Consider the following 12,631-nt stretch of genomic DNA (forward strand, 5'->3'; position numbering starts at 1 on the left):
AGCTCACGGGACAAAGACTGTGTTTGGATAGGTTGGTCTAATTCTGCATGAAACTTGACTAAGACGGACAGAAACTTGAGGGGAAGAATTCAGACATTAAGGTTGAGGTTGGGCTTTCTTTCTTTTTTTTTTTCTTTTGTGGTTTTAGAGGCACGATAGGATGCAGGTGGTGGTTTCAATTTTAATCAGAAGGCAGGAGGAGAGCTGGCCTGGGTTGGGGGCAGATGCACAAACTATATTTAACTGGCCTAAGTCCCCCTACCTGAGAGGGCTGGGAAGGGACCCTGGAAGAAAATTCTGAGGCCAAGAGGGCAGTACAACCACAACCTAGTTAGTCTCCCACCGGTTTCATGGCTGAGAGTGACTCAACCATGAGCCAACTCCTCTGTGGGTCTGCACTTCAGTACTCATGCAGAGCACCTGAGAGAGGTCTGGGGACACTGTGACACCCGCCATCATGACACATGCAATCAAGCACTGGGCTAATCCCTCTCCAGCAAAAGTGGGGGTGTTTTGCCCCCACCTCCACCCCGTTGTGCCCTCTGCATGCTATGACTTTTGCCCAAGCAGCCCTTGGATGTTGATAGACCCAAGAATGGTTGACCTTTGATGAGGAGGCAGATGGTATCACATTCAAAGAACCTTCCAGAAACCTGCAAGAATGGCTCCCTGGGCTGGGGGTGTGGCTCCGTGGTAGAGTAGTGAATGCTTAGCATGCTCAGAGCTCTGGGTTCCATCCCAAGCATCAACGGGTTTTAAAAAAGGAAAAGAAAAAGAAAAGTGATGCGTCCACCCACTGGTGATTAAACCCAGGAGGCAGAACTAGAGGCTGCACACAAAGCATTTATTTGGAGAAGGACCAGGGAGGTTGCTCAAGCTACAGGCTACTTAAATGAAATCAGAAGGACGGCCCCCCTCCATTTCCAGGAAGATTTTTCAGCTCTCACTGAACCAACTAGAGAATCCAGCAGGAACTGGAACTCCCCAAGCAGCGTCCATTCAGTTGGTGAGAAAGTACAGGAGGAAGTTTCTCCACTAGCTGAAAAGAAACACATGTGAATCAGAAGCCATCGGTGAGGCACACTGGTAACATTATCACAATAATAGGATTACGGGAAAGGCAGATGGGAAAGAATTTAGAAAAACTGTGCTGGGTTTTAAATCCCTGTTCCATGGCCTTTTGCTGTGTGACCTGGGGCAGATGATTTAACCTCTCTGAGACTTTGTTTCCTGTCTGTACAGTGGGGATGATGGGATGCAGTCCTGGAGGATTTGGGGGGAGAAATGAAGATAACAGGAGTTAGGGCTTCGCAGGCGGCAGGGCAGGCACTCACCAAGTGGAGCACTTCACGTTCCTGGAGTGGATTCAGCCTTACTCACTACTCCTGGTGTTTGTCTAAAATGACTCTGTGTATTTACTCAGATGTTCACAGGCATTCGAAAGAATTAGCTTTGTTCGGAACATCTGGCTTTTATAACCCCAAGAAAGCCATTCGATGAGAAGATGGTTGGAAGGGAGCCTGTGGGTTAGGGTTAGGTGACTTCCATGTGGCTCTCTTGCTTTCCCTCCCAAGGCAGAGCTGACACACTGCTGGAGTGACCGGGGGACCTGGCTCTAGTCCTGGTTCTGCTTCTCCCCTGCATGTCATGGTTCACCCATCTCTTCCAGCCAGGGCCTGGGCATTCTCTTTATGGGGAGGGGGGCGGTGAGCTGCATGATCCCTAACTGTCCCTTAGAGCTTCTGTCCTGCTCCTTTTCCAATATACGGGACCCTGGAGGGACATAGGAGGCTACAGAACTATGAAAACAATCAATAAATAAAGTCCTGGATTTCTGGAGGGAGTTTGGGATGGAGCTAAGCCCTACACTGACGTGGATGACTCTGGAATCCCTATCTATTAAGAAAAGACTGCGTATGTGTTCATGTATTCATGTGTGTGGGGCATGTGATGATGGCAGACCCTGTGCTGGCCAGCCCAAGTGCCATTCCCAGTGCCTGGCCTGCCTTCACTACCAAGACTGGAATAGCCAGTTGCCTTCCTAGTGTCTCTTGCGGGTAGGTATGGAAACATGAACAGCTTCGCTGGACACCTTCTCAAAAAAAATTTTTTTTCTTCACTGATAAAAAGAGAGAGCCACTCAGGGGTAAGAGTTTTTTGCTGCTGCCTCTTCCCTCTCTCTTCTTTTGGCCATGAAAAAGGATGTGATGTCTGGAGCTGTGGCAGGCATTTGGGCAACCACAGGGTAACAAAGATGAAGACCAAAAAAAAGCCAAGATATTGTGTTATGTTGGAAAGATGGAAAGAGCTGGAGTCCTTAGTGAAATCATTGAACAGCCTACATCCCCTATTTTTGAGACTCTGAAATAAATAGGGAGACTCTCAAAATAAAAAATAAAAAGGACTGGGGATGTAACTCAGTGGTATAGTGTCTCTGGATTCAATTCCCAGGGCCACACACACAAAAGTACATATACATCTACACATGCATATATAATATACATGTATGTATATGTGAAAAACTATATGAATGTGAATAGAAAAATCCTGCAAGAACACAGCTAAACTATGGGAGTGGGAATGTGAGTGTGGTGTGGATGGAGGGAGCTCCCGAGTGATTTTTTTCCTTTTAATCTTAATCCATCCTCCCTCCCTGCCTCCCTTCGTGTTTTTGTACTGGTATTGAGCCCAGGACACTTAACCACTAAGCAACATCCCCAGCTTTTTTTTTTTTTTTTTTTTTGCATTTTATTTAGAGACAGCACCTTGCCGAGTTCCTTAGGGCCTCTCCAAATTGCTGAGGCTGACTTTGAACTTGAGATCCTCCTGCCTCAGCCTCCTAAGCCCTTGGGATTGCAGGTATGTGCCACCACACCCTTAATGACTGGTATAAAGTTTGGGGAAAAAATAATGTTTAATGCACGCATGTGCATTCCCTGTGCGTGAAGAGGAGCCGCCACGTACCCGCTCTCCTCCCGGTCCAGCAGGGCGTGGTAGGACGCCACGTCCTTCTGCAGCTGGCACTTGCGGGCCAGCAGGTGCGCGCGCTCCTGCTGCTGCTGCTCGGCCTCCGTGCGGATCTCGCGGAGCTCGGCCTCCAGTCGGCCCACCACGGCGCCCAGGTTCTGCAGCTCCATGTCGTGCCAGTGCTTGGCATCATGCAGGGTGTTCTCCAGGCCTCGTTTCTACGAAAGAGCAACCTGGTTCACGCCCAGGGCGGACAGGCCGGGTCCTGGAGGGGCGGGGGTGCAGAGCGGGAGGAGGGTTGGGCTGCCTTGGCCGGGGCTGCCCAGTCCTCAGGACAATGGCCTTGACTGTTTGGATACTGATGGGCAAACGTCTCCGTGGACTCACGGAAAAATTAAGAATTGTCAGGAGGCCAGGGTTTGGTTTAGTGTGATTCGATCTGTCTGTCCATCTATCTGTGCATATATATATTTAATGGCAAGGAGGGGGAAGAAAGGAAAAAAGGCAGGGGTGGGGGGAAGAGGAAGGAAAGGAGAGAGAAGAGAGGACTCACAAGATGTTTTTTAAAGAAAAATCTCCTCTAGTCCTGGAATGCTGCCGGAGCCCTTGCCCTCTAGTGCCTGAGGCCGGGCCATCCATCCTTAGGTTAGAACCGGTGTCCTCCAGCGCCCTCTCCCAGATCACTGCAGTTGGAATGGAGTCTCTGGCCTTCCACGCTCAGCATTTCCTTCTAGTATTTCAGTAGCATGTTCCAGCTCGTTCACTGTGGGCTTCTCACTGAGCCCCACCCACTCTGAGCCACCAGCCTGGGGTGCTGGCTGGTTGGCCTCCACCTCACTTGAAATTTTAGTAGTCTTCCCTAGGCTGATGACTCCTTCCTGGGAACCTCTGGCACCCTGTCCCCCCAGCTGTGGGCGGTACTGAACTTCTTCCTGGAAATACATTCTCAGACCTCAGATCAAGGTATTCCAAATGGCGCCTTGTGGTTTCCTTCAGAATCTGTTGGCCCCCTGGGTTCTGAATCAGTGGGAGCTCAAAGCTCTTTCTTCCCTTGGAAATGCAATCATCACTCTCTCTGGGGCTTCCCTCCTGTATGGGCTGGGAGATTTTCACATTTGTGTCTTCTCCTTCCCAGACTCCAGGACCCAGGATCAGACGCTCATCATCTTTCTCCTGGGGTCAGTTTAGTGGCCTCTTTGCTCATCTCCCTGCTTCTGTGAACATTCCCCACACAGCAAGCACAGTGTGTGTCCAGAGCCCAGGTCCGGGCTTCTGTCTCTTCTGCTTCACCTCATCCACAGCTCCACAGCAGGGGACTGAACTCACAGAAGATCACTTAGTCCCCAGGTCTCTGGAGACTTGAAGGGACTTGTTGGATTTCTAAACCCTCCAGAAAGCAAAATGGCACCTGTCTGTGGCTTTTGTGCCTGACTTCCTCCCAGTCCTGGTTTAGTGAATGTTGAGTAGACTTCAGTCTGCAGCATTGGGGCTTGCATTTGTGGCAAAGAGGATTGAAAGTCCAGCCAGCATGGCCATCTGAAGTTTAGGTGGGCAGTGGGGACTTGGGGTGCACATTTGTCCCAAAAGTTAGGACCACAGGGTCTAAATGAGGTCACCGGGTGGCTGATCATGCCAACTTGGGGAACTGAACTATTAGTTATAATTTTATATGATAAATAATAATAGATGCCATTTATTGACTGACCCCTCTGTGCTGGGCACAGCACTAGGGCTTGACATGCATTACCTAACGAATCCTTCTGGTCACTTCATGAGGTAAATTACTATTCTGATCTTACAGTGGATCACATTTCCAAAGGCAGCTGCTACCATTATCACCATCCCACACGGTCTTTCTCAATGTGACCTTGTCACTGCTATTCCATCAAGAGGGGGGTTTATCTCCTTTCCTGTTGGAGCTGGCTGGTCTTGTCATTGCTTTCATCAAGAGAATGTGGGTCTGAGCCGTATTCAGGGACTTTGAAACCCAAGTGTCAAGAGGCCTGGTAGCTTCTGTGCTCCATCTCTGAGGGAAGCCAGATGCCACATCAGAAGTCCAAGTAGACTTTTGAGACTTTGAGACTCTATGAGATGAGAGACCCCAGCTAGCTACCCGGAGAGGTCACACAGCTAGAGAAGGAGATGCGTAACCAAACCACCACACATGTGAGTTGAAGAAGCCACTCCTGGGTGTCCTAGCCCCGACAGGTGCCCTTGGAACAGAGAAGAGCTATCCCTGCAGAACTCTGCCTAAATCACAGGAGGAGGGAACAAATGATTCCCTATTGTCATAAGCCACCAGATAGATATGCCAAACAGAGTGGACCCTCACTTGAGGCTTAGAGGGGGTCACACAGCCACACCCCCTCTAGCATCTGAGCAGCAGTCCCCAATCCCATAGGACTGCTGTACCTACTAGAAAAGTAGAGTCAGAGGTGGACGCCGTGGTGCATGGAGCCCTGCAGACCCCAGCCCTAACTCTGCCCATCTCTACCTTCTCTGCCACACTGACCAGGAGGCCTGCGGCTGACTCCCTCCCACGTGGGGGTGATCACCCTACCTGCCACCCACTTCCATGCCGAGCTCTCTCATTTCTGGGGTTATATCAGTTCCTCCACTGAAGTCCCTTGGGGACTAATTAGTCTTGTGTCCTCAAAGCACTTGGTTCAGTTCTAGGAATCTAATATGTCTTTCAATGTGAGGCATGGAGTAGGAAGGGCACGTGCATGTGCATTCTCTCATGGGATCCTCCCGGAAACACTGAGAAGTGGGTGGATCGTGACTTCACCCCCGTCTTGCAGAAGGGAAAATATGATGCAGGAATTGGCCATTTACATAGGTGCTGAGCGGTGGAGCACACCTGGCTGATTCGTTACTCTTGCTTTTGCTGTCCTCAGATCCTTTCCTCACATCCCCTTGCCTTGACGCAGATCCTGTTATTGGCCTTGCTGGACTCCAGAGCCTCTCAGCTGCACGAGGATTACATGCACCAACTCCTTTACACACTCGGACGTGCACCGACAGTGCTTGAGGGTAGAGCAATACAAGGGCTCCCGGAAGTGGCACCTTGGAGGAGCTATGCCTGACTCACCCCAATAGAACTTCAGTCCTTTGGGGACTGCAGCATTATTAACACAGGTGGCCACTGGTGTCTGCAGGGGGATGGTTTCAGGACAGCTGGGGAGACCAAAATCTGTGGATGCCCACGTCCCTTAAGGAAAATGGTGTCATATTTGCATATAACTTATGCAACCCTCCTGTCTTTTATCCCTAACCCATGTACATGCTCTGTGCATTTTTGTTATACTGTATTGTTTAGGATGCAACAAGGAAAAAAAAAACCGTACATATGCAGTACAGGTGCAATTTTTGTTTTCAGAATATTTTCAGTCCAGGTTTAGTTGGATCCACTGATGTGGGACCTGTGGGTACAGAGGACTGACTATAATGACTTTCATAAAAATTAATTAACTGCAAGAGTCCCGCCTGCAGAGCACAATGAGTCTGGGAGCAGGTCTTAGGCTGAGTTCTTCAGAACTAGAGCTTGGGACAAGGATATTGGAATTTCAGACAACCTGTCATTCCTCCTCCTATAAATAACAGATTGTTCTCAGGAAAAGGAGGGGAGAGGAAAGCAGAACAGGGAAGGGGAAGGTGCTGAGTCGGGACCTGGCTCAGCTGGAAAGCTCTGGAGTGTGAACCTTTCCACCTTGGAGCAAGTGGGCTGGGCTTTTACACCCCCCTGTCAGGTCAGGTCAATCCTGACCTCTGGGGTCAGGATCCTTCTGTCTGATGAATGGCCATTCTCTGGGGATGAGGCTGCTGAAAAGGGGCAGCTGTGGGTGTTAGCCACCAACATTCCCAGCAGCATCCTACTAAGGGATGTCTTGGTGGGCACTACGGTGTCCACTGTACTTGTTAGGATTCAATCTTTGATGATCCTTGGGAGTCAGAAGACCTTTCAGACTCCAAAGTCGTGTGCCGTGAGATGGGATTCCTTTGCAAACCGTGACCCATGTGCATGATTAAAGTCTGTCAGTCGAGAGTTATAATTAACACAAGCAATGCCAGGGCTCTTCTTGGCCACTTACCAGAGCCCGCAAGGATTCCGTCTCGGCCTGGAGGCTCTGGACTTGGCACGAAGTGTTGTGTAACTCTACCCTGAGGGTAGCGGCCAGCTTCTCTTCCTGGGTCTGGGACACGCAGGCCACCTCTGTGTGTTGCTGTGGAGAGGCAGGTCTCAGGGTGAGCAAGGATGAGTCAGGAGCCTGGATCCCTCTCCCTTCCCAGGCTTCCTAATCCCCTGATTGCCTCTAACCAGAGGAAACACCCTGTCCAATTTAAAAATCCCCCTCCTCATCGGGGTGTGGTGGGGCATGCCTGTATCCAAAGGGCTTGGGAGGCTGAGGCAGGAGGATTGTGAGTTCAAGGTCAGCCTTAGCAACTTAATGAGGCTCTAAGCAATTTAGCAATCCTGTCTCTAAATAAAATATCAAAAAGGGCTGGGGATGTGGCTCAGTGGTCAAGCATCCCTGAGTTCAATCCCCAGAACCACCACCACCACCAACAACAACAAATCCCTCTTCTTTACTGGCTTCCTCACCAGTACATAAAAAAGTTCTATTTAGTTTAGACATAGAATGCAAATGAAATAACCTTCTAAAGACTAGATGGTAGACAATCTCCTTTTCTCCTTGTGCCCTAATTAAACAGTTCTCCTGTTTCCCATTTCTCTCACCTCCTTCCAGCCGTATTTCATATAGTTATGTGTTGATTAATGATGGGGATATGTCCTGAGTAATGTGACATCAATCTATGCAGTTGTGTGAACAGCACAGAATGTCCCTTACAAACACCAAGATGGCTTTGATGTCACTAGGTGAGATAATCTCATGGGATCACCATTGCATATTGGGTCCATCATCTGCTGAAATATTGTTATACGGAGCATGGTTGTATTTGTAAAATAAATATGGATCACTCCCTCCCTTGCTTTAGCACAGTACTTACTACATCTTGAGAATTATTCTACATCAGTTTATAGAGATAGATTACATTATTTTCTTTTAAATTATACATATATATATACACACACACACACACACACACACATATGAGGCAAGCACTCTACCACTGAGCTACACCCCCATCCCAGAATACATTCTTTTTAATGGCTGCATAGCCTTGTCTTGTTTGGAAGAACTGTAATTTATTTAAAAGTCCCTACTAATGGATATTTAGATTGTTTCCAAATTTCCCCCATTACAATGGTGCAAAGAATTACCTTCCATTCCTCATTTTACACCCCAAGGTATGTCTCTCTGAGGGGGCATTTCTCTGGTTACATTGCTGGCTTAAAGGGCATGTATTTGTGATTTTTGGAGAGCGCTTCCAAATTGTCCTTCAGACAACCTGTCATCCCTTCCAGCTCCAGAAGACAGTGCCAGCTGCCCCCACATCGTCCTTAGATAAGGGATCATCCATCCTGATCTCCATTAATCTGATAGTCTCTGTTTCCTTGTGAAAACCAACTATGAAAACAAGAAGTGAGAAATGCAGATTCCTGGGGTCCTCTTTGCTGGGAAAAGGTGAAAAATGAGAGCTCACCCCCTCATTTTCTTCAATGCAGTCTGATGGACTGTCTCCCAGTCAATGATGTGGGAGGGGGAAAAATCCCATTTTCTCCTCTAGGTTACTGACTTCCTGAATTTACTATTTTTTTCTTTTGCCACATATGAACATTATTTATAGAATACAAAAATAGTCCAATCTCCTTGCCTGGCTGAGATACCCCACGCTGAGAGGCTCTTATCTCAGTCATAGTATCTCCAGCTCTTGCTGTTCAAAGGCTTCAAAGAGCTCCCAAGAGTGACCATTGAAGGCCTGGGAGTGGCTGAAGGAGAGCAGAGGTGGGGCCAGCTCTACTGGTCAGCCAATGGCCATCCTTCAGTCCCCCAAAGTCTCCCTGCCCACAGAATGCAGGCGACAGTGAAAGAAGAATGATAATCGTATGAGTACCTCCTTGGTCACTCCGGGGCATCCATTTTTTTTTTATGATTATAGAAGCTTTTTAGAAGCTTAAAAGCATGGAAATATGGCTGCATATGTTTTCTATATGTTAAAAGTAACAATAGCCAACCAATGGGTGTGTGAAAGCCACTGGGAGCTAAAGGCCACTATGGCTAATTAATATGCATAAGGTGCTCACTCTGGGCCGAGCATCATGTTAACAGCCTTAGGTCTATTTTCTCATGTAACCTTGACAACCCTGTAACGCAAATGCCCTTATTATTCTCATTGTCCCCGAGGAGACAGTGGTGCAGAGAGATTGAGTTATTTGCTCCAGATCAGATGGCCCATAGGGACAGGACCAGGAGGCAAATCCAGCAGGACCCCAGAGCTTGGCTTCCAACCAGTATTGAATGCTGCTGCCTCTGCCAATCCATCCATTGAAGACCTTTGAAATGGGAGGGGCCTTCCCCTAAAACTAGGTGGATTGCTCTGTTCTTACACATTATTGAGCAAGAGCATCACCTGGGATCTCAAAGATGCAGGCTCTGAGGCAGGAGATTGTTGGGGACCGCAAAACAAGTCAAGGTGGTGCCTGGCAGTTTGCCAGGAGGAGTGGTTTGTGAGGCAACGCCGCCGAGCCATTTCGATGGTGGGGATTCCTTATTGGCTGACTGCTGTATCTAGATGATGCTAATTGAGTCAAGCTGTGTGTAATCAGTTAGGTATATATACCTCTGCTGTTCCGCAATAAAGCGGTCCCCACTACCTTGGATTCCTGCTACCTTGAGTTCTCGCTCAGTTCCCGCTGAGTTCTCCTGCAATAAAGCAGTTCCTGCTTCAACCTTCAAGTTGCTTGTCACCTCCCGGTTATTTTGCCCAGCCAGACTGCAGCAGGAGATTCTGAGCCAGACCCAGGAATCTGCATTTCTCACTCTCAGGTGACACCAGGTCCATGGAAGCAAAGTTCTAGATTGCTATATAAACTGATAAGACAGCCTCACCTGCCATTGATAGGAGATAACTGAAAAATTAATAAAATCAAAAACCAATACTCTTACATTTTAGCCACCATTGTCTGCTAAACTGCCAAGTCTCTAGGTCTATTTTTCTATTTGTTGAAAGGTGAGATTAATAACAGAGGTGTTAAAGACCTGCCAGCATTGGACAGACTTTCTTCTAGTTTAATCCTCAAAGAGAGAAAAAAAATTCATTTGGTCACTCTGAGCTCCAATGTCATCTAATATTGTATCCCATGCCTCAAATCAACAGAGTGCAAGTGAGTAGTAGCTTTAACTCACCTAAAAGTACTTGTTTTTTTCCAATGGATTTTTAGATTCATATTTTCTGGTTATTATAATAACTCTATTTCTATTTCCATTTCAACCCATTGCCTCCAGATTTCTTCTCTTGGATCAAGTAGTAGGTGTGCTATCTTAGTCCCTGAGGATGGGTACAGGACCCTGTAGGTAGGTACTCAGGGCAGCTGGTGGAGTGTGTGATGAAATTCAAACATATTGGTCCCCAACCTTTGAAACCAGCTTGAAATCATGGCTCCTCTGTGCAGGAGCTGAGCTGCTCATGTTTGCACTCCATCTATATTTCTGGGGCAGGAGAGCAAATGATGATGATATGATGATGATGATGATGATGATGATGATGTTGTTGTTGTTTGGTGGTAGTACGGGGGATAAAACATTCTAAAGACTAGATGCTCCATCACTGAGCTACATCCCCAGTCCTTTTTATTTTTTTATTTTGAGATGGGGGTCTAATCTGCTCAGCCTGGCCTTGAACGTGCAATCCTCCTGCCTTAGCCTCCTGAGTCACTGGAATCACAGGTATGCACCACTCACCATGCCTGGTACATATGTGTATTGTAAAATAAAGATTTTCAAATTTCAAAAATTTTAATCATAATCAAGTATTTGAGATTTAGCCTTTTGGGGATACAAGTGTAGGAAGAAAAGGGAAATAGAGCCATCTCCAAACCTGCCCCACTTTGCTGACCACCTTTGCCATTCTTCCAACAGCCTTGGCCATGACTCTGAACTGGAAGAAGTGCCACCAGCCTTAGGGAAGAGTGGATGCTCAGGAGGAAGCAGAGGGTGGGGAGAGCGGTGAAGGTCCCAGATGCTAAACTAGCTGGTGGATTCTTGGCAGATCTTGTACCCAGCATGGCCACTCGGGGGTTGCAAGGTGACTTCTGCCTTCCCCCAAGCAGTTGCTCTGTGGGTTTGAGCAAGTCACCGGAGCTCTCTGGTTTTGGCAACTGGTGAACAACATCCTTCTAAGAACGTTGTTCTGCTGCAGAGAGCAACTGCCTGTCTGGGCTCTTACGCACTTCCCAGATTTCACAAGAACATACTAACCTCACTGTGTTCCCTGTCACAGGCAAAGGGGAAGCAGTGGTCCCCTGGAGGCCCAGGGGCTCCTGGTCTTAGCTTATAGAAGAGAAGGGAACGTTGGTTGGTTTGGAAAGATCCTGAGAGAAGTCTGGCAAAATTTTCAGTCCTCAGGACAAAGGCATCCCCAGGCTCATATCCCAACAGATACCTCTTGCTTATTTTTATTTTTGACTTTTTTTTTTGTGGTTTGGGGGACTGAATCCAGGCCTTGCACATGCAAGGCAAGTGCTCTACCACTAAGCTCTACCCCAGCCCTTTTTTTGTTTTGTTTTTGTTTGAGACAGGGTCTCACTATGTTGCTCAGGCTAGTCTCAAGCTCCTGGTGTCAAGTGATAGTCCTGCCTTAGGCTCCTAAGTGCTGGGACTTACAGGTAGGTGACACTATGTCTGGCTCACCTGCTCCTTCTAACAATGAATCAGAATTCCTCCGTATTTGTGATCTGTGTAGTTCAGCCTAGCAGTTGAGAGCATTGATGGCAGTACCCATCTAGACCTGTCAAGTGCACAGAACAGTGACTGGCCTTTGCTAAGTGCTCAATAAATGCTCTGATGGCACTGCTTTCCTGGGTGTCTCCTTCTGCCCTGGGGAACAGTGGCTTTTCTATCCATTCCTTCCTCCTGTCCCTACCCTAGCAACCTCCACATTAGATTGGGGGTACCTTGTATGTAGAGGCAACCTCTCCCCTGTTCCCCCCGCCCCCACCGGGGGATCCTAACATGGTTTTTTACAACTAGAATATGCTTGACAGTTTCTTTTTTCTTTTCTTTCTTTCTTTGGAACTATGAATTGAACCTAGGGGCGCTTTACCACTGAGCCACATCCACAGCCTTTTCCATTTTTTTTTTTTTTTAATTTTGAGACAGGGTCTTGCTAAGTTGCAGAGGCTGGCTTTGAATTTGCAATCCTCCTGTTTCAGCCTCCCAAACCACTGGGATTCCAGGTATGCACCACCAGACCCAGCAATTTTTATTGAATGTCTACAGTTTGTGCCAGGTACCTGCTAGGAACTGGAAGAAGAGGAGAATATACCAGGGATGGAATTAGACCAAATCTTCACATTAGAAGGATCAGTTACCATTATTACAGCAGTTGAATATCACTTTACAGTCATGGGATGTTATGTGTTTAGTTAAGGACAGCTGTTGACAGGTAGCACACATATTCCTAATCTCCCCTAGCTAGATGTAGGATTTATTTGGGAAAAGGCTGGATGGCATTCAGTCTACTCTGGTGACACGGGTCCTCC

At 47.7% G+C, this 12,631-nt stretch overlaps 1 protein-coding gene across 1 annotated transcript in view; it reads right to left on the bottom strand.

The window, feature by feature from the left end:
• Positions 1–1,035: 1,035 nt before the first annotated feature.
• Positions 1,036–12,631, bottom strand: part of Bfsp2 (beaded filament structural protein 2) — a 62,734-nt gene continuing 51,138 nt past the window's right edge. The window contains exons 5-7 of the mRNA XM_058574930.1: positions 7,059–7,190; positions 2,965–3,185; positions 1,036–1,039 (exon numbers count right to left, since the gene is read on the bottom strand). Coding sequence (XP_058430913.1) covers positions 1,036–1,039; positions 2,965–3,185; positions 7,059–7,190 — 357 coding nt within the window. The remainder of the gene's footprint in view (positions 1,040–2,964; positions 3,186–7,058; positions 7,191–12,631) is intronic.

This window comes from Marmota monax, unplaced genomic scaffold (assembly GCF_021218885.2).
Source record: "Marmota monax isolate L192 unplaced genomic scaffold, Marmota_monax_Labrador192_F-V1.1 WCK01_AAM20220418_F8-fsc00022, whole genome shotgun sequence".
Classification (NCBI taxonomy): Eukaryota; Metazoa; Chordata; class Mammalia; order Rodentia; family Sciuridae; genus Marmota; species Marmota monax.